The sequence below is a fragment of the Apodemus sylvaticus genome, chromosome 2, assembly GCF_947179515.1.
Source record: "Apodemus sylvaticus chromosome 2, mApoSyl1.1, whole genome shotgun sequence".
NCBI classification, from domain to species: domain Eukaryota; kingdom Metazoa; phylum Chordata; class Mammalia; order Rodentia; family Muridae; genus Apodemus; species Apodemus sylvaticus.
Window position 1 is genome coordinate 144333641 of NC_067473.1, and position 23135 is coordinate 144356775.

At 40.9% G+C, this 23135-nt stretch overlaps 1 protein-coding gene across 2 annotated transcripts in view; it reads right to left on the reverse strand.

Moving 5' to 3' along the window:
• The window catches only part of Rad18 (RAD18 E3 ubiquitin protein ligase), an 89001-nt gene that overhangs the window by 23031 nt on the left and 42835 nt on the right, over positions 1–23135 (reverse strand). For both annotated transcript variants that reach the window (XM_052174487.1, XM_052174486.1), the window contains exons 10-11: positions 19944–20078; positions 11277–11436 (exon numbers count right to left, since the gene is read on the reverse strand). In XM_052174487.1, the coding sequence (XP_052030447.1) occupies positions 11277–11436; positions 19944–20078 (295 nt within the window). The remainder of the gene's footprint in view (positions 1–11276; positions 11437–19943; positions 20079–23135) is intronic.

Sequence of the window (23135 nt, forward strand, 5' to 3'; positions counted from 1 at the left end):
CATGAAAAGCATATAATGTCATCTTTAAATCTTGTAAATTTGGCTTCTGCAGAATCAACCAAAAAAAAAAAATCCTCTGCAAACAAAAGCAATCATCTGTAACGCTTCAATTCCCAAGATACAGAATGATGTGTTCTGCTTATTTAGTAAAATCAATAAAAGAAAGCAAAATCAGCAGTTTACTATGTACCCATGTTCCAGAATGTTATCTGGGTGAGAGGGGGAAAGAACAGGGACATCATACAAATTAATTCCGCCTTACCTACTGATGAGGAGCCCAGACGACCGCCCAAAAAGAGATGCTGGAGTGCTACCTAGTCATTAAGCTACGGTAAAAATTGGAAACCAGCCGAGTGGAGGGAAGTCGAGCCCACCCACACAGCTGTTCTTCACTAACTTGAACATTCAGTTCCTCCAACCAAGGAGGCAGCAGTGGTCTAAACCGCAGGCTGATGAAGATCCTCACACTGAAATGGGGGAATGCCTGGGATGGAGTGAGTGAGTGGTTGAAGTCTCCCTCTGGAGAAGCCGCAGCTCCAAGATCTCCACCCTTCATCCACAGAAGCAAACAGATACTGTGTTTACGACTTCTCAACATACTTTCTTCTTTGAAACACTTGGGTTCTAGCCTAGCTCACCCTTTCCTCAGGTTCTCTCTAAGATCTTGTAGTACCTGCTCTTCTGATAAAAGAAAAGCAGTGTGGCAGTGACTGTAACAACGAAACCTCAAGCAGCCAGTTAAAAATACAAAATTCCAACAGCAAAAGGTGATAAATAACCTATTATTTTTAACCAATCCAATTTTTTACACCAGTACAAGGATGAAGGAATTATGATTTTTTAAAAAGTAAACTAGTCAGTTATTAACTGGCCACTACCTTGGGGACCTGCTTATATTGATTCAAACAGTTACTGCTTGCCTAACAGTCAGAAGGAACTACGAGTTCCTTCAGCTTCTACAGCTTTTCTCACTGTTCTTAAAAGCACACTTAGCTACTCCTTTTTGTTCTTCATTTTTCTCAATGAATAATTAAATTCTGCCAACATTTAAAAATTGATACCATTTTATGAATCAAACAGCACACACAGATATATCTTTGGGACAAAAGTTTCCTAAGTTCGGAAAGTATTTGGTAAGCAGCAATGCACTTTGAACAGTTCGGCTTACCTAGCAGGTGGGTACGACTGGGCTCCCAGGTGTCTGACTGTGGGCCAGCACTGTTCACTGCGCCACGCAGGCCATTCGCCAGCCATGGCTTCCGACCCCAGTGCTTCCCCATCTCTTATGCTTTTCTCCACTTCTCCCTCCACAGTTCTGCTCTACTCAGTAAAGCTTTTCTCATTCTTTGGTCTTCCAGTAGTGGGGTGTCCCCACAGCAGATCAATCAGCTACTCTTTCCCCAGCACCCTATATCTCACATATGAAAACACTAACCTCATTTACTGTATTTATCCAACTATATTTTTCTTAGTCTGAATGTCTGTTCTTGCAACCTTGACCCACACTTAGTATGCACAAATAGTGTTTGAGGTCCATAGCAAGTACACAATTGTCAACTGAGTCTCTGAATATAACTCTTCTAAACAGATCTTATCTTATTCTAAAAGCTCAAACTCTAACTACACAGTCTCATACACAGGACATTAGTGATGGTAATAATGCCCGTGTCTCTCAGAAGACTGAATCAAGAGTTCAAAGGTTGACGAGGGGATGATGGCACCCATCTGTACTCCCAGCACTCAAGAGACTGAAACAGGAAGATGACCATGAATTCAAGGTCAGCCTGGACTACAACAGCCCACAGGCAGAGCTATGCTCCCGTTCCAGAGGCAAAGACAACTGTGCACGGAGATAGCTGCAGAGTCCAAAGAGCTCTGGAAACACACATTCAGTGTTCCCTTCTTGTAGGCAAAGACTAAGGCTTGAAAAATCCCATCTGTTCTCATGAAATGTACCAAAGCCAAAGCCCTATTCCTACCCTTCGTTAATACCACTACCTAGCCTAGGCAGGTCTCCTTTGTACCCTGTCCCCATCCCTTCGGTGTGCCAGGCTTGGCCTTAGTTCCAAGACAGTCTGCCCAGCATGAGGGCTGAAATCAGTAGGCAACAGCTCCAAGTGAGATGATATGAGTCCCTGGCCCTGTATGAGAACTTAGCCAAGTGTTTTAGACCAGTCATTAGTTTCCCCAGGATGAAAGCTCAGTCAGACAATGGCAGATGACTGGCAGGGCTAGCTCACCCTTGCTTTCATCCTCAGGGCTCTCACCTACCAGTGTTCCTTCATCAAGGCCATCTCACCAGCTCCCATGACCCCAGAGCCAACTCTTCCAACTGCAGCAAGTGGGGGAGGGACACACACACACACACACACACACACACACACACAGAGAGAGAGAGAGAGAGAGAGAGAGAGAGAGAGAGAGAGAGTCACCTGATAACAGATGAGTGGTGGGGGCCTGTTCTCATTTGATGCCATACATGCTTTCCTGCCTTACTTCCCGTTCCCTACAGAGAGGAAAGTCAAATGCTTCCTCTCACACAAATCCTCCTATCAGGTCTGCTCCCTCATGGCTAAGCACACACTTCATACCTCAGAGGAGAAAAGCTGGACTGCTTGAGGGCTCTACAGTCAAACAGTAGGGTTAAACCTGATCTTGCCACTTCCTGACTAACAAGACTCCTGGCCATTTCATTTCTGCATCTCCAAGTGGCTAATTACACACCTTACAGCACTACCAGTACTAAAGTAGCATCTACTGAAACACACATAGCTCACTGCCTCCTGAACAAGGCTTCACCATTCTGTAGTCTTGAGTAACAAAACTACTCAGGAGGCTCTGGCCAGTAATGCAAAAGCTGTGGATTACTCCTGAGTCCAAAAACTTTCTGACCTTTCATCTCAAAACTCAAGCTCTCCCTGGATTCTCCAGCCCCAACTTGCCCTGACCTGCACTGCAAGACCCAAGTAAAGCCACATCTTATATTGTCAGGCCACGACCCCTCTGTACCCTTCTAGCTATAAGAGAGTACATTGGCTACTTAGAAAGTGCTTCCTGTTTCCCTCACTAAGCAATGTATTCACCTGACCTTACCCCATAGCCAATGGGAACATCATCCTAAGATGAATGACATATATCATTTTTCCCTTAAGCTTTCTCCATTATTTTCCATTTCTCTCATAAGTTAAGAGAGGTTAGAATTTAACATTTTCTTAAAAAGTAGTAATAAGGTTTGGGGGAGGGTACTGTTTTTTCCTCTGGCTTTCAAATTTGTAGATCGCTCTGACAGAAATGACTGAAAAGGAGAAAAATTCTATGAAACTAGAAAACACAGGCCAATAGCTAAGTGCTATTTGGTAAGGGCCCAACACCTTTGCCTATACTTTTGAGGAATTTCATTCTTAAAGATGCTATGCATAATGGATGCAACTAGAACATATCATCCCGAGTGAGGTAATCCAGACCTAGAAACACACATTAAAGGAGCCTAGCTCAACTGTCATGTAAGAGGTGTCATCTAGCAACTGATGAAAACAGATGCAGAGACCCACAGCCAAACATTAGGGAGAATTCAGGGAGTCTTGTGAAAGAATAGGAGGAAGGATTGAGAGAGAGAGAACCAGAGGGGTCAAAGCCATCACTGGAAGACCTACAGAGACAACTAACCTGGGCACATAAGGTCTCCCAGACACTGAACCACCAACCAAAGAGCATGCATGGACTGACTCAGGCCCGCTACACATAGAGAGCAGATGTGCAGCTTGGTTTTCGTGTGATCCCCTAACAACTGGAGCTGTCTGACCTGGAGTCTGTTGCTGGAGGCAGATTTGGTTACAATGGAACGAATGATATTCGTTCACATATTGACTCAGACCCTTATAAGGCCTTCCCTCAGCATGTGTGGGAAGACTCACCTATCTGAGTGAAGCCACAAACCTGACCACAGAACCATGGTATTAGCTAATAGTTATAAGCTAAAACTTCACAAGTGCTCATGCTCTTTAATATACTGGCTCAGGCAGCCGTGCACAGCAGGCTCTGACCATAGGTTGACCAAATTAAATGGAAACTATATTCACCACCCTATGCAAACTCATGGCTACTACTTTTAAAGTTAGTTGTTAAAGCATAAATCTTCCTTTTTAAAACATGTCCTACGGACTGGAGAGATATCTCAGCGGTTATTGAACTCAGAGGTCCTGAGTTCAATTCCCAGCAACCACAAGGTGGCTCACAGCCATCTGTAATAGAGCCTGATGCCTTCCTTTTAGTATGTCTTAAGACAGCAACAGTGTACTCACATACATAAAATAAATAAATTTTAAAATGTCCTAGATGTAGAAAAATCACTTACATCGTAACAACCGAAATTCTTTCATTATGGATGACATTTTAAAAAGGCTTTTACATCCTTAATGACTTCAAACCTACAAGTCCCAAGGCCTTCCAGTTGATAATAGCCTATCACAGCTATCTGTGCAGTTACACATGTATGCAACACCTAACCACAGAAAGCACACTGCTGCCAGTAGTATTTACTTCCTCAATATGATTTTCTTAAATGAATCCATACAATAAATCAAACATTAAATATTGCCACTGCAACAGAACCCAGAGACCTGACTTGTACTTCTCCACCCATGCCAAAAGATCACCATCTCTTTCAAATTAAAAATTTTTTTCAAAATAATGATCTAAAGATTCTTCCAAGAAAAAGCATGACACAATTCACAAAGCATTCCCTTATAAAGCTAGTGTCTCTCTTCTCTAAGGTCATAATCAACAGCATCTTTGCTTCTCATTTAGCCTTCAATAAAAATGTAGTGTCCAGAGTTTGCCAAGAATCAGTGAATAACAGCACTCTTTTCTTGATTAATGAGAACAATAAGTTAATTTAAAGAAATTTGGACAAGTCTCTTGAACTCCCGGAAATCATCTAGCAAGGAACTGTACAATAATCTGAAATTCTTATTAATCTGTTTATCTTCTGTTTTCAAGTTGGCAAAAGAAGATCAATATAGTATTAACAAAGTAGGTTCCAAAAGCTACGCTAGCAATAAAGACTACTTGATCATAAAAACTATTTGTATTGGATACACACATTGAATCTTATGATTATTTTTAGGTGTCAATCTTCCATCGCTTGAATACTTTTCTAACACAAAACAACTAACCTCTTCATTCAACAGGGTCAGCTCTGTACTGTAAGACAGCAAGACTACAAGGGACAAAGGCAATTCACATGTTTTTACTCACAGTATACTTACAACAAGAAAAATATTTAAAATACCATGGTCCTACTGTATCAAAAATAAAGAACCCATCTACCTACACATTTGCCTATCTCTGTAAGGCAGATTTATGAATTATTATTTCAACCTAATTAAATTATGAAACATTATTCCTTTTTCTATTTTCCCAATAGATATAAATGATATATAATCACTTTTTTTTTTTTTTTAAATTTGGGGCATTGCTGCAAATGTTCTATAATCTGTCAATGTGCCTTTCTTAAGAATCAGTCCAGGGCTAAAGAGATGGCTCAGCGGTTAAGAGCACTCATTGACTATTCTTCTACAGGTCCTGAGTTCAATTCCCAGCAACCACATAGTGGCTCACAATCATCTATACTAGGATCTGATGCCCTCTTCTGGCATACACACATACATGTATACAGAATACTATATATATAATAAATAAATCTTTAAAAAAAAATCAGTCCATACAATAACCATAGCACATAACTATCAAAATCACTGTTACAGTAAGAAAATCTGGAGATCTTATTCATATTTTTCCAATCATACAAAAGATAGTATATCCTTTAAGTTAAAAAATAACTTTTCAGCCAGTTGGTAGTGGTGCATGCCTTTAATCACTACATTTGGGAGGCATGGGGAGGTGATCTCTGAGTTCAAGGCCAGCCTGGTGTACAGAACAAGTTCTAGAACAGCCAGGGTTATATAGAGAAACACTTTTTCAAAAGACCAAACCAAGCAAGCAAACATAAAAAACTTTTTGAAACTAATGACCTAAAGATTCAGATTCATTTACACACACACACACACATACACACACACACACACACACACTTATATATAAAACAAAACAAGATGGTTATAAAAAGAATAACATTTTCTGATTAAAATACAAAAGATAAAGATAGAAATATTTCAATTTAAAAAGTGAATGAAATTCTAGATTTATTTAACTCTAAGTTGTAGATAAACATTCAGTTCAGGTGCCAACCCAACAAAGATAAAAGGCAGACACAATTTTAGGATTGCAGAAGATCTCAACGAAGGCACTACAGTATCCCATCTCCCATCCCTCTGAATATAAAATATATCTCCCATCTCTTGCCTGAATATAAAATATAAAATACAAATAAATAAAAATCCCATACCTTTAATAGGCTTTGATTTTACTGTGAAATTAGGTTTTGACTGGCCTTTCTCACTCTGAATTATTTTCCTGAGTTCTACAGAGATAATTATACTAGTCAAACGCGCATGTCTTGGACTGTTTGAGTTTTAGAGTCACTAAATGACACTGGCATGAACTCTTGTGACAGCCTTCTGCCAGGCCACCATCATCCTGCATTATAAATCACTTCATGTTGTCCAATTAAAGGATGAAAACCATGTCTGAACTGAGTTGGGAACCTTATTCACACTGGAATGCTGCATTTCAGAGTCCAAGACAATGCTGATGGCAAGGCGAAGCATACTGCGTGACCAGGGGGAGCAGGGAGACAGAGGTCAAGTTAGCCACCATACTTCCCTCCCACTTAGAAAACTTAATTTATACACATGCAGAGAGTGCTCTTAAACTTAGTAAATAAAAGATTAGGTTTTCTTTATTATCATTTGTTGTTGTTGTTGTTGTTGTTGTTGTTGTTTCTGAGCCAGGGTTTCTGTATGTAGCCCTGGCTGTCCTCAAACTCACAAAGATCCTACTACCTCTGCTTCCCAAATGCTGGGACTAAAGGCGTGTGCCACCATAGCCCTGTTTAGGGTTGCTTTTTAAAGATCAGTTTTATTTACTTATTTTTGTTTGCATGTGTCCCTCTGGATGCTGTGGAATTCAGAAAAGATGCCAGATCCTTGGAGCCAGAGTTATAGATGTTAACAGAATTTTTAGTTTGGCAGTCAGGTTCTACAGAACAAATTCCAATCCTACAATTGCCTAGCCAGGGTTCTTAAACACTGGCCTATCTCTGGAGTCTCATAGGGTTTTAATGCTATTTTTGTACATACATAAAAATACAATTGGAAGTGGCTTAAGTATCCCTAAAATATTACCATCCCCACCTCTTCATGTTTGCTAAACAACTATAAGGTTTGCCTCTTCCTACACAGTCATGCTAAGGCTCCACCAACAGAGGTATAGCATTCTCAACAGTCCCTGACTGTACAGTTTCTAGGGAGTTCATCTAAAGTCTTTCTCAGACATCTTCTCTTTATGATTTTTTCTTTTATTAAAGATGTATCTATGTATGCATGTATGTATGTATTGTACATGTCTGGCTATATGAGTTAATGTGTACCACATGCACACAAGTGCCTGTGGAGGCCAGAGGGCATCAGATACACCAGAACTGGAATAATAGGCAGTTGTAAGTTGCCTGATGTGGGTGAAATTCAGGTCTGCTACAAGAGTAAGTGCTCTTAATCACTAAGTCACCTCACCAGCCCGTCTCAGCCATCTTCAACCTTCTGTGTGGCTTGAAGATGAGGATCTACTCAATGGTGGTAAGAAGTATCTGAAAAATGGGCAGGTGAAACCATACCAATAGCCTTTGCCATGAGCAAATCATCCATGGTCCATTAGTGGTCTGAAATTTCTTCCACTAGCCAAGAATGGTGGTGGTGCACGCCTTTAATCCAGCACTTGGAGGCAGAGGCAAGTGGCTCTCTCCAGAACTACAGAGAAAGAGACCCTGTCAGGAAGGAAGGAAGGAAGGAAGGAAGGAAGGAAGGAAGGAAGGAAGGAAGGAAGGAAGGAAGGAAGGAAGGAAAAGGAAAAGGAAAAGGAAAAGGAAAAGGAAAAGGAAAAGGAAAAGGAAAAGGAAAAGGAAAAGGAAAAGGAAAAGGAAAAGGAAAAGGAAAAGGAAAAGGAAAAGGAAAAGGAAAAGGAAAAGGAAAAGGAAAAGGAAAAGGAAAAAAGAAAGAAAGAAAGAAAGAAAGAAAGAAAGAAAGAAAGAAAGAAAGAAAGAAAGAAAGAGGAAAAAGAAACAAAGAGAAAAGAAAGTTTTTTCATTTATTTTAAGAGACGTGACATGACTACTTCCCCTGACTTTAATCATGTAACAAGCAATCCCTTATGTACCCTAGGACTTGGAACTTGCTATACAGACCTTGCTGGTCTGGAGGGTTCTTCCTTCCTTGTCTTGAGTAGTGAGATATTTAAAAATAATGTTCTTGCCAGGCGGTGGTGGCGCACGACTGTAATCCCAGCACTCTGGGAGGCAGAGGCAGGCAGATTTCTGAGTTCGAGGCCAGCCTGGTCTACAGAGTGAGTTCCAGGACAGCAAGGGCTACACAGTCTCAAAAAACCTGTGTTTCTCAAACCCTGTCTCAAAAAAAAAAAAAAAATGTTTTTTTTTCTTAAGGCCATAAAGCTCAGTAGTAGAGTATTTGTCTACCATGTGCAAGGCACTAGGCAGGTTCAATACCCAGTACCAAAATAAAAATTATGTATGTAACATTTTCAAAATTGCCCATCATTAAATATATAATTATTAAAAATCTGAGGGCCCAGGCATACTAGGAAGCTCTGAGACAACACCATGGCCCCATGCCCAGGCACCTCACCAGACCAGGGGTTTTAGAAAGATGGAGTGATGGAAGAAAAAGGAGGGAGTAAACAGGTGGTAGGGAAATGGAAGACAAAAAGAAGTCGAGCTTTTGTGCACTGTGAAGTAAGATGGAACTGGACGCAAAGGTAGTTATGTTCTTGCTCCTTGGAACATGGTGACATTACACTGTTTATCAGTAGAGCCACTAACAAATCAGTGCCAGCAGGCCTATGCCTTCTTCCTTTGAGAAAGCCAACCACCATGGGAGTCACTGTGACTCCCAGAGCTGTATCTGTCCAGGAAGAAGAACAGGACCAGCAGTATGGACAGCCATCCATAATGGACAGATAGTCCGCGGTTTGCCTCTCGTCACTGGCCTATCTGCTACTCTCTCTGGGTGGTTGTGGTGGCAGTTCAACCAGGAGACTGGACTCTCCACACTGAATTACAGTTTTGCTGTGCTGTACTTTGGCCAGAGACTTATTTCCTTTGGCATCTTCAGGTTGAACAAACATCTGAAGTCACCCACAGCCCCACCTGCCACATGGCCTGCCCACAGTGAGAGCCACTACAATGTGCAAGTACAGGGTAGAGAGATGGGAGAGAAAGAGAAGCAGGACATTTGAGCACTATGAAGAAAGACAGATCTGGAGACTTGAGGGTGGAGAGGAACAGCTGATGTGAGGAGCCTGTGGTGCCACTGAGGCCATGGTAAATACTGAACGTCATGCCGCAGCAGAGGTCTGTGTTGAGGTCCTTGGTCCATAATACCATCAACGACTATAGACATCCCAGGTCTGGGCTGCTGCTGGTTGATACCCAAAGGCTGTGCAGAGCTGGCCCAGCCCCTAACTAAATACATGCACTCAGGAGAGTAGGGCTGAGGGCATAATATTGGGAGAGCTATATGGCTCAAATCTGCAGTGTGGTGGTGTGGTCAAGGGAGAGCTAATCCTGCCCCTCACCAGCTACAGCACTTGGCAGAGCAGGCTACATAGCTCTTCGAGACAGTACAGTAAAGCTGGCCCTGCTGGCATGGGCATGGATGAGTCAGCTGGAGTGCAGGACAGGGGAGAGCTGACCCTGCCCCTTGTGGTACTGGGTGACCTAGCCAGGGGCAGCGCTCGAGAGCTCCCCCTAGTGGTGAGGGTACAGAACTGCTGGTGCACTGATCAACTCACCTAGTACACAAATCCAGACTCAGGGCCGTGAGTTGGCCCACCCCAAAATCTGCTGGAACATGTGAAGGGTCCAGTCCTGCAGATCCAAAGCTGCAGGATCTCCATGACACAGGGCAACATCAGGATATCTCAGAGGAGTCCCAGTGAGAATCCAGTATTGACAGTGTAGCAGAAGTAGAGGCCTCAAACTCACAGCAATGAAGATTTGCAAGTAAAGATATAAGGACAAAAGGGCTACCCTGTGGGATACCCTCTGACACACTACAGTTTTCAGGAGAAGATTCCTTTGTTTTTTTTTTTTTTTTCTTTTGAGGGGAAGTTGCAAGGGCAGTGGGCAGACATGGGATGAGGTGTATGATGTGAAAGCCACAAAGAATCAATAAAAGTTTAAAAAAATCCTTCCAATCAATCTTATTCACTGATGTAATTGTTAAAAATGTCTCTTTCCTATATGCACTATCTTCTGATCAACCCTTTATGTGTTTTCTTGACCCGCCCCAAACCAAAATAAAACAAAAACCTACCAAACAAGAAAACCCCTCTGCCTATCATGTTTGCTCTAGTAACTCTAGGGGGATAAAAAAAACAAAGTCAGTTAAGATCACCACAGTTCCCACCCACATCCCAGTTTGCCATCTCTATGACGATGACTCTGGAAATAAACAGAAGTGAAAGTGAACTGACACGGACCATGATCTATATCATCCTCTATATCAGCAGTTCTCAACGTGTGCGAGTTACAGCTATGACGTAACAACCACATACTGTTAAGGTTGGAGGTTAGCACAACATGAGGAACTGTATTAAAGGGTCACAGCCTTAGGAAGGGTGAGAATCACTGCTCTAGATGGTGAGTGTCATTGTCAACTTGACAGAATCTGGAAATATCTAGGAGACAAGCCTCCAGGCACACCTAAGAGGGTTCATCTTGATTAGGTTCACCGAGATGGGACGACCTACCACAAAGGAGGGCAGGACCATTCCCTGGACCTGGTGTAGACTCCATGAAAAGGAGAAAGGGAACTGAGCACCAGCAGTACTCTTCTTCCTCTCCAAACTAGTCATAACTGGATCCATCAAATTAAAACAAAAAACAAAAAAACCCCAGTTTGCTTCTCCTATGAGGGCTGGACCCCAGACCTGTGAGAAACAACCTGCTTTTCCTATGAGGGCCGGACCCCAGACCTGTAAGCCAAGATAAATCCTTCTCCTTAAAGTTTGTCACAAAAACAGAAAAGTGACTATGAAACATAAGAAGCAGAAATTAAAAGAACCAATTTCTAGACCTTTCTTACCTATTGCAGGAGTCTGACTCTGAGGAGAGGAGAATATCAGTACAACTAGAAGAATCATCTGGCCTCTCAGGCTCCGACGGCCCTGGGGAGTCCAGCGTGCACTGAGGAAAGCACTCTGTTACTGAGACAGTATCTGGGAAGCTCACATTATCTTCTTTTGCTAACAAGAAAAAAATGAAATTTAAAAAATAATGTACACCTTATATAAATTTGTATATTTAACACTTATTGTTGCTATTTCTACTTTAAAAATACTAGTTAAAAAAACAAAACATTGACTCTAAAACTATAAAGTAAGAAATGATACTTTGGGGCAGCGGCAGGGGGTATGTGATAATACATGGTTTCCTCAGTGTAGCCCTGGCTGGCCTGGAACTCTCTGTAGATTAGTTGGCCTCAAACTCACAGAGATCCACCTGTCTCCACCTTCCAAGTACTAGGATTAAAGGCATGCAGCACCACTGCCCCGCACAAGAAATCTTTATATATTTTTCAAGATTTATTCATTTAGAAGTAAAGTTTTCTTTAAAACAGAGATGGGACTGTCTTATTATTCTAATGGAAGTTTCTATTAGCAGCTTACTAAGGAATAATTAACAAGATAACAAAATCATACCATTTGTCATATGACATGATTCTGAACAACTATGGACACTTTTTTTGAACACTTTTAAATCAAATCTACTCATTAAGGAAAACCAATCAGGCACAGGAATCTTGCCATTTGATCTAACACATTTCTGTATATACTCTTTCATATTCTGTTTTAAAATTTTCTTTTTATAAATAAAGATGCAGAGATACCTCAGGGTGGTTTGAAAGATTGTGACATACAGGAATAGCCAAATATCTGAAAATAAAGGCACAAAAATTGTCTGTTGCCTATGACTGACCCTTTTATAGTATATGCCAACACCAGAGGGATTTACTATCTCCTAACAATTCAGATAATAAAAAAATAACTAAATAAATAAAAGTAACTATTAGTTTTACTAGTAGAGAAAATTTATTGAATAGGACAAATTCTTTAAAAACAAAAATTGCTTCTCAAATGCATATATTCAAGATTTTCAGAAATGACCCTCAATGTTTGTTATACGAAAGTCCAGCACTTATAACCAGTGCAAACTAATGTTACCTGTACCAATAAACCATGATGACCAAGGTAGAGCCGCACCCTCTGCTGTTCATAAGGAAGAGCAGGCATTAACCAGTGACTTGCCAGAAGATGCAGAACTTCCTATTATGAACATAGCACATGGAGGGGAACCACCCACCCAGGCATTCACTCACCCAGTTGGGGAGGATGCAGTCAGGCTGGCAGGTAGTTTTAGTCAGGGTCTCTACTGCTGTGATGAAACATCATGACCAAAGGTAGGCTCCATAGGAAAGGGTTAATTTGGGCTTACACTTGGGCTTACACTTACAGTGCTGTTTATAGTTGAAGGGAATGAAGTAGGACAAGAACTCAAACAAAACAGGATCCTGGAGGGAAGAGCTGATGCAGAGACCATGGAGGGGTGCTGCTCACTGGCTTGCTTCTGCTGGCTTGCTGAGCCTGCTTTCTTATAGAACTCGGGACCACCAATCCAGGGAAGGTACCCTAAATGGGCTGCATCCTCCCTCATTGAGCACTAATTAAGAAAATTCCTTTTAGCTGGATCTCATGGAGGCATTTCCTCAACAGAGGCTCCTTCCTCTGATGACTCTAGCTTGTATCAAGCTGACACAGTATCAGCCAGTATGTAAGGAAATAGGGATTCAAGTTAAACATTTATTTTTGCACAATGACTACAATCTTCTCTTCTTCCCCTCTTATATTAGTTTATAGAAGGCAAAACTCCATCAAAATTAATATCATTTAACAGTTTGTGAGCACTAAAAGTCAGCAATCTTTCCTTTTTACCCTTAAACCTTGAAACGCAGGGCTCCAAAGAGCCCAAATGTGGAACTCAGACAGCAGCCTTCCCCTAAGACAAGCAGGTCCCCCTTGAGTGTGCATGCCTCTTGCTCACTACAGGGCAGTTCACTGATTACTTTAAAGGACATCAAGATACTCACTATTGACACTACGCAGGCCTTGCCTCTTAGGCAGCCTCTCGGTTCACCCACAATAGCTTAACAACATCGATTACTTCTGAAGTTCAGAGACTATAGTACATACATGTACACACACACACACACACACACACACACACCATAATCTCTAAGTACAAGCAACCAATTCTATATGAGAGATTGGTCTAATAAAGAGAAAATGTTCTCATAGTGGGAAGTATTGAGTATGGATCTTAAGAATTAAATAGTTTCAAAGAACATCCTTTAACAACTGCATAAAAAAATTCAAATTGTTCAAAGATCATGAGGTTTCTACTAAGGCAGCGCCCAACACCTGAAGACCCTCAGAAGATCTGAGGATAGCAAGAAGAAATTCAATAATTCCTAAAAGAACAAAACATTTAGGAAAAATCTAGTAAAATAGCTTTTTAAAAGATCTAAACAAACAAACAAAATAAACTTTGGTTTACTAAAAGCTATGAAAACTGCTAAGAGAATTTTAAAATATATAATAAAATGGGAAGACATCACATGTTCACGAATTGGAATGTGTAATGCCAATACTACTTAAAGCTACCTTTAAAGCAAATGCAATCCAAATAAAAATCTAAAAAAAAAAGTAGAACTAATGTCCCCTACAACAAAGTCAAATTCATAAGTAACTGTAATATAAAACATTTATAGATAATTATGTGTATTTGATCTGTCTAGTGGAACACAAAATTAAAATATCAGAACCTTTAAAGATTTAGTTCAATATAAATAAGATATACAAAATAAAAATAAAGAAAAAATTTTCAAAAGTATATTTTGCAAGAATGAAAACTTCATTCTAAAATTCACATGTAATCTCGAGAAGTCCTAAATAGCCAAATAATATTGAGAAAGATTAAAATCAAATTGATTCACATGTAACTTCAAAATAAAATTAGTATGGTACAGGCTTAAGGACAGACAGATAAATAGAAGAGACAGAATAGAGACAAGAAAATAAGCCTTTACATGGTCAGTTGAACATTTTTGTTTGTTTGGGCTTCTTTCTAGTTTTGAAGAGATTCATGCTTTGCAGGCAAGACTGCCCTGGCACTCATAATCCTCCTGTTCCCTATTCCTGAAGAGTGCTGGAGAACACATGTCACGCTGGAAGGAGCCTGGTTTTTGACAGGACTATCAATGGCATTTTATGACAAAAGACAAGAGTGCAAAAAATACTACTGAGAACTGGGCATCTGCACATAGAAAGAATCAAGGTGGATGCTATCTCACACCATAGATAAAAAGCCAAGATTGACTAAAGCCTGAAAAGTAAAGGGTGATACTACAAAATACTAGGAAGAAATCAGAGATTGGGACAATTTGTACAACAGTGCATTTGGCAAGGGCTTCATGTATATAACCCAAAAGTACAAGCAACAAATGGAAGAAAATAATGTGGACCTAATAAAAAGGTGAAACAGTTTTGAGAATGAAAGGTACTATCAAGAAAGCAAAAGACAATACAAAAAGTGTCTACAAATATTTGCAAATCATATATACACAAGGAGGGATTGATAGCCACAATAAGAAAACACCTAAAACTCAATCAAAACCCAAACACCCAATTAATAAATAGGCAAAGGACCTGAATAATTTCCAAAACAGATGGCCAATAAGTACATGAAAAGATGCTAAACTTCCTAGAAAAATAAAAATCCAATCATGATGACATACCACTTCTCACCTTGTAAAATGTGTGATGGCTACCTTGGTTGTCAACTTGACTACATTTCCAATCAACTAAAACCCAAGTAGCTGGGCATACCTGTGAGAGACTGTCATTCTTTCTTACTTTTTTTTTTTCTATATTCTTTGTTTACAATCCAAATGATTTCCCCTTTCCTGGTTCCCCCCTCCCCATAAGTCCCATAAGCCCTCTTCCCTCCACCCGTTCTCTAATCAACCCCCTCCCACTTCTCTGTCCTTTCTAGGACCAGAGCCCTCTCCTTCCTTCTTCTTGATATGTGAATTGTGTCTTAGCTATTCAGAGCTTCTGGGCTAATATCCACTTATCAGTGACTGCATTCCATGTGTGTTCTTTTGTGTTTGGGTTACCTCACTTAGGATGATATTTTCTAGTTCCAACCATTTGCCTAAGAATTTCATGAATTCATTGTTTTTAATTGCTGAGTAGCACTCCATTGTGTAAATATGCCACATTTTCTGTACCCATTCCTCCACTGAGGGACATATGGGTTCTTTTCAGCTTCTGGCTATTATATATAAGGCTGCTATGGACATAGAGGAGCATGTGTCCTTATTGCATGCCAGGGAATCCTCTTGGTATATGCCCAAGGAGTCTGGGCCACAATTTCTGATGATAAGTTATATTATAAAAAGAGAAAAGGGAAGTTTCTGCTTTTTCCCTGCTTGCCCTCACTCTCTCTAGCAACTTCACCTACCCTGTTGTTGAGGGTATTAACTGGCATTAGGAACTACTTCTTTGGGCTTCCTACATAGGCTGAAAGCCAGCTAGACTAGCTGAACTGAATAACTTGGCCTTTCAATCAGGAGACAAGACATTTTGGACTAGCTAAACCACAGCCTATAGCCACAAAATGTACTGTACCTACAAATCAGTCAGTCTTGGTCTCAGGCTCTCTCTCTCTCTCTCTCTCTGTGTGTGTGTGTGTGTGTGTGTGTGTGCATTCTGTCAGTTCTGTTTCTTTAAAGAACCCTGACAAATACATATGGTCTCCACAACAAGGAACCACATACCTAGAAGGTAGTTTCCACAACAAACAAAACTAGCAAGTGCTGACAGAATGTGGAGAATGAGACACACGTGCACTGCCAGTCGGGATGTAAAATGATGCATCCATTGTGCAGCATAATTTGTTGATTCCTCAAAAGGTTAAACCTAGAACTACCATTAGAACCAGAAAGTCCATTTAGACACTGTCTGGTTAGCTTTAACTATCAATTTGACACAACTTAGAACCATATAAAAGAAAGTCTCAACTGAAGAATTCCCTAGATTAGGTTGGCCCTTGAGCATGTCTGTGGGGGACTGTCTCGACTTAAGAGGCCCTAGCTCACTGTGGGTAGTAACATCCCTAGGCAGGCAGCTCTGAACTGTATAAGAGGTAGCTAAGTATAAACTGGCCTGAGAGGCTGGGAGCAAATAGTACTGTGCATGGTTCCTGCTGTACTTCTTTGTACTGCTTCAGTTGGGGAAGTACCTCCATGAGATCCAACTGTGGGGCATTTTCTCAATTAGTGATCAATGGGGTAGGGCTCCTTTCGGGTGGTACCATCTCTGGGGTGGTAGTCTTGGGTTCTATAAGCAGGCTGAGCAAGCCAGTAAGAAACATCCCTCCATGGTCTCTGCATCAGATCCTGCTTCCTGACCTGCCTGAGTCCCACTCCTGACTTCCTTTGGTGATGGACAGCAATGTGGAAGTATAAGCTGAATAAACTCTTTCCTCCCCAACTTGCTTCTTGGTCATGATGTTTGTGCAGGAATAGAAACCCTAACTAAGACAAATTGGTACCAGAAGTGGGGTATTCCTGTGACAATCTGACCATGTTTTGGGAAGAACTTTGGAACTTTGAGCTAGACAACCCATTTGGTGTTAAGAGTTCTGTGGGATATTGTGTAGGAGCTTGGAAGATATTGTTGAGAACAGCGTAGAAGATGGAGGCCTGGCTTGTGAAATTTCAGAGGGAAGATTAAAGACTCTTATTAGGGGCCATGTTTTGATTGTGAAGATTCTGTGGTTTTGGTTAGCTGGGGCTGAAGAATCAGCTGTGATTAACAAGATACCAGAACCACTAAAGCAAACCTTTGTGTTACTGGGACTATTGATGCTGATTAGCTGGAACTAAGAAATTAGCGGTGATTAAGAGGAGACCAGACTAAGGTGAAATCTTCTGGGAAGTGTTTTCCGAGAGCATAGAGGCTGTGTTCCAGAAATAGCCACGGTTATACTTTGTGCTGTGGCTGGACTTGGTACTGTGTAAGAGTCACCCAGGTGGTACTGGTTTTGAAGGCATGAAGGGGTCATGAAGAGCAACTGAGGCTCAGTACTATGAGAGGCCATGGGAGGCCATTGGTGAAGGTACAGCCTCAGTTGCAATTTATGGCCCAGGACTGAAGGGGTCATGTAGAGGAGTTGAGTCTTGGCACCATGAAGAGAGCCTATGACAGGGTATTGGTGAAGCCTAGTTACAGCAGAATGCAGCCAGGGCTATGAGATGACCACCAAGAACAGCAGCAGCAGTGGAGTACAGGCAGCTGGAGTCTAGAAGACACGGTGTGTGCTACAAAGGGCAGAGCTGGAGAAGTGACCCCAAAGCCTTGAAGGAGCTCGGAAGATCTTGAGTTGGATCCTAGACACTGAATCATTGGAGTTTGAGTTTTGCTTTTGGTTGTGACTGTGCCCTGATATTTTTCCCTCTTGAAGGAAGAAAGTATTTTAGTCAAGCCCACAGTTAAGAGACTTTGAATTTTTAAAAGATATTGGATATTTTAAAGGGATTGAACTTTTAATATGTAAAGACTGTGGAATTTTTAAAGTTATTTAAATCTTGGGGATGAATAAGAAAGTAAGGTTAAAAGCTTAATAGTGATGTGTTTGTGTGTCAAGTTGACAAGGGGTCAATTGTACTGGCTGGTTTTGTGTGTTAACTGACACAGGCTGGAGTTTTCACAGAGAAAGCAGTTTCAGTTGGGGAAGTGCCTCCATGAGATCCAGCTGTGGGGCATTTTCTCAATTAGTGATCAAGGGGGTAGGGCCCCTTGTGGGTGGTAGTATCATCTCTGGGCTGGTAGTCTTGGGTTCTATAAGAGAGCAGGCTGAGCAAGCCAGGGAAGCAAGCCAGTAAGAAACATCCCTCCATGGCCTCTGCATCAGCTCCTGCTTCCTTACCTGCTTGAGTTCCACTCCTGACTTTCTTTGGTGATTAACAGCAATGTGGAAGTGTAAGCTGAATAAACCCTTTCCTCCACAACTTGCTTCTTGGTCATGATGTTTGTGCAGGAATAGAAACAACTAAGACAACTATGAAGTAAATCTCTTGGTTAGAAGCCATGCTGTATGGAACAGCGAGCAGACCTGCCTTTAAGTTCCTGGCCCTGATATCCCTCAATAAGAAACTGTGACCTGGAGTGTAAGCCAGATAAACTCATTTCTCCCCAAAGTGTTTGTTTGTTTGTTTGTTTGTTTGGGGGGAGGGGTCAGAGGTTCTTATCACAGAAACGGAAATGAAACAACAGAAATGTAATAAAACAAACTGAAAGAGTCTTGAACAGATATCTAAGAATAATGCATATAAAAATATTATTCACAAATCAATAAAGCAAAATAGCTAAATAGATGAAACATAGCATACACATACTAAGGAATACTATTAAAGCCATAAAAAGAAATTTGAATATTAGCCATACCATGAGACAATAAAAACATTATGCCTAGAAAAATAAGGCAATATAGGAAGACAAATACTATATAATTTCACTTGCATTAGGTAGCCAGAGCAAGCAAATCCATAAATAGATACAACAGAGATCATGAGGCTATGTGGGAGAGCAGGGAGTGTCGTGCTGTACCGTGTACAGTTTGTACTGGGGATGCTGAAAAGGTCTGGGGTATAGACAGATGGCTAAAGAGTAGTATGAAAGCATTTAACAGCCATGAATTATGAACCTATGAATTAGTAAAAATATATGCTATGTGTATTTTGTCACAATTAAGAAAAGTAGTAAAGTAGAATTTCCCCATTGTAATTCTTGTTTGCTCATGGACCAAAGCATTAGCAACAGAAATACAACATTAATCTCAATTTAAAGTTAGACCAAAACTAAGTTATGCATACCAACTACATAAGCTTCATCACAACACTTTATCCAAATAAATATCAGAATTTGACAACAAAAATAATTCTCAGGGCTGGGGAGATGGCTCGGCGGTTAAGAGAACTGACTGCTCTTCCAAAGGTCCCGAGTGCTCACAACCACCTGTAATGAAATCCGATGCCCTGATTTCATTACACGATGGCTGAGGACAGCTACAGTGTACTTATATACATAAATAATTCTTTTAAAGAAAATTCTTTTTCTACATAGGTTGCCTTCGGATCTTCAGCAATAAATCTTAGATTTAGAAAATATCCTCACACTTAGACAATCACAGATTATCTCTATGATTGGGGTGCTTCAGACCTACAAGGTGAGCAGACCACAGGAGTCACCTCTTCAGGACATTCTTTCCTTGTTTTTAAAGCAAGCAATAAGCTACTTTATAGTCAATAATTGCTGCATTAATCTTATCTAAAAAATACTCCCTTAAATACTGATCAGTAAATGACACTGGTTTTATGTTTTTTATAATTTAAAAAAAAAAAAAGAAAAGAAAAGAAATAAGGATGGCTTAGTGGTAAATCACTTGACACTAGACCTGACAACCTGGGTTTGGTCACTGCAACCCACATGGTAGAAGGACAGAGTCACCCCCACAAGTTACCCTGTAACTTCTGTCTCACATGTGCATGAGTGCATGTACACCCATACACAAAATGAGTAATTAGTATAAAAGAAAGTAAAGAAATTCACTACACTGTAGTAAGTCTTACCCATATATTCAGATGGCAGTGTCTTTGCAGATTCATCTTTTCTCTTTGCTGCAGCTTTTGAAACTCTGCCAGTTTTCTTATATCCTTTTTTGGCCTGATCCACCAGAAGCCGGAATTCACTCTGGTGCTTTTTACCTAAAATTCAAAAGAACTATGAGTGTGTGAAGCATCTGCACATGACAAACTGAGTATCAGGGGCACAAGCTACTCCGCAACGTCCTTCGCAGCATCACCTGCACTGAATGCAGACACTGCCATGTGGAAGACGACAGAGGGCTGAGGGGCAGCTGAAAAGTCTGCATCTTTCTCTTCCCCTAAAGCAAATATGAATGAATGGTGTCATTTGCTACTCCAGTTTTTTCCTCCCCAAAATTTTCTATGGAGGGGCTTCCCACAGTGCATGAATACAGACGGATCTCCATTTCCTTCCTCCATCCATCTTACTTTGTATCAGTGAGGCAGGGACTCACTTTGTAACCACAAAGGACCTCAAACTCATAATTCTGCCTCTGCTTCCCAAATGCTGGGTTTTCAGGCATGTGCCACACGCTGGTAATGGACACTTCCAAAATACATTCAAAAGATGGTTTTCTAATGTTCAAGATCCACAAGACTTCTAAGACTAAGTGGAGTACAGCAACTGACACAAAAGCCAAGGCTGTAGGATATAGGTTATAATGTTTTCCTGTACATTTCTTCTGTTCCCCAGAAGAATGCTTTTAATATTTGACACTCAGCTCACCAATGTCTCCTGTTTTAAGATACATAGCAGCAATCTTTACTACCACTTTAACACTTCAAAACATAATGGTATAACCCTGACTTCACGATCATCATTACGGAGATTAACTGTATACTCCCAAGAACCCTCCGTGTTCGAGCACAAAGGCTACAACACTTGGGAATTTGAGCATGCTTTCAGCAGCTGTACTTGTGCCGTACTTACCAGTAACCACGATTTGAAATAATACTGTCTGCAATGCCCTCACGTTTTAGAAAATACTATAATGGCACAAACAAAATTTTAAGAATTTCCCACCCACAGCCCTGTTTAATGCCCGGTTTCTTCTACATTTAGCACAATACACAGGACCAGGGAGTGCACTGGAGCGAGGTTCTAGACAGGCACGCCCAGGGCTACCCTTCCAGGGTTCCAATCATTCAGTACCGTCTGCAAAGTACAAGCAACCAACAGTCATAGAAAACAGTTCTCTAAAGGAATGTAAAATTCTCTCAGCCAGAGAAGCAGCTCAATTGGCATCCTACCCCACTACGGAAGAAGCCATTCTGCCTCCATGTGAAATCCTTTCTTACATTTGCCATCCACAAGTTGGACTGCTGCACTGGTTCTCTTCAGTATACTTCAAAACCATCTTCCCAATCTTCAATCAGTCTTTAAAATTCTATTTTTATTTTTGTAATTTTTAAAATATTTATTTATCCTTATTTTAAGCTTATGTAAGTGTTTGTCTGGAAGTCTTTATGTTCACAAGTGTACCCAAGGAGGTCTGAAGAGGGTGTCAGAACTCCTGGAACTGGAGTTACAAATGGTTTGAACCACCACTCAGGAGTTGAAACTCTTTAGAAGCAGATAAGAGTCTACACAGGACACAACCCTTTCCTTCATGACCTGTTAATTCCATGCATGTTAAAGAAAACCACCTCATCTACTTCCCCAGCTCCCAGAATGCTTAAGCTTATCGTCTTGGTTTCTTTTCCTGCTGCTGTGATAAAATGCGAGAAAGGCAACGTAGAGGGAAAGGTTTATTAGGGCAGTCCAGGTGGCAGGAGCCTGAAGCAGCTGGTCACATCTCACTCACAACAGGGAAACAAATGAACAATGAATACAGTGTTCTGCTCAGTTCCCTTTGAGCTGAGCATTTATAAGATGGCGCAGCGTTACAAGAACTAGCTGCTCTTCTAAAGGGCCTGGCTTCAGTTACCACTGGCATGATGGCTAATGATCATCTGTAACTCCAGTTCCTGGGGATCTGATACCCTCTGAAGGTACTACACACACATGGTGCAGGAAAAACTCATACACATAACAATAAATACATCTTTATTAAAAATTTAAATCTAATATTCCAACCAAGTGTCACCATGGGCAGGTCTTCTCAACACAATAAAAGTATCCTCAGGGGCATTCCCAAAGGCCCATCTAAAGGGTAATTTCAGATTTTATCACGCTGACAACAGAAACCACCACAGCCATTTTCTTTTTTTTCTTTTTATAAGCCACCAGGAAACATCAGAATTGTGACTTAAGGTTTGTTTAAGAATCCCTGAAGTAATTAAACTAACACTTAGAAAGGCTTAATGACTTTACCCCTAGAGTACTAAAAGCTCAGATTTATAAAGTGTCATTTTCTTGCTTGAATCTAGTTACAAAACTAGAAACTACACAAACTAACAGCTACCACTCTGGCTCTGGTTCAAGAAGTCCAAGTTTGCTGCAGAGAAAATAAATGATGGCAACAGATTATGACTAATAAACTGTTCCCACTCATCACTCCACTTATCTAGGGGATCTGCTAGTTGGTAAGGAACACTCTTAAATTTAAAATATGAGCTTGCATTATATGTCTTGAATTTTCCTCTTCAAATTTTTAAGTGGATCTGGGGCTGCAACAATGGCTCAGCAGTTGACAGAACTGGCTGCTCTTCCAGAGGAAGGTTTAGTTACCTTCCTGGTAACTACCTACCTACCAGAACCTACCTGGTGGCTCACAAGCATCCATTACTTCAGTTCTAGGGATCCAAGCCTTTCTTCTGACCTATGTGGGTACCAGGCATGCACGTGGCACACAGACATACATGCAGGCAAAGTACCCATACACAGAAAGTAAATAACCCTTTAAAAAAATTAAGTGGTTTGACTAGTTGTGGGAACTGATACACAAGTCCCTGTCTACCAACTCAAAACGACTGTGGCTCATTTTCTGCTCTTCACTTAAACCCAGCACAGCCTCTTTATGGGCCCTCTTAGTTGACCTCGTGGGACCAAGAGACATACGGACTTATTTTAGGAGAAACTATCTTCTTCCAAGCACCGGGACCCCTTGTCTGTGTGCGCATGCTCTACCTTCCTAGCCACTCTCCAGACACCACTAACTATGTCAGAACCTAGCTTATGCCCCCACCTCCATCACTAAGACCATATACAGAATCTTTTTTAAACCAATATCACAG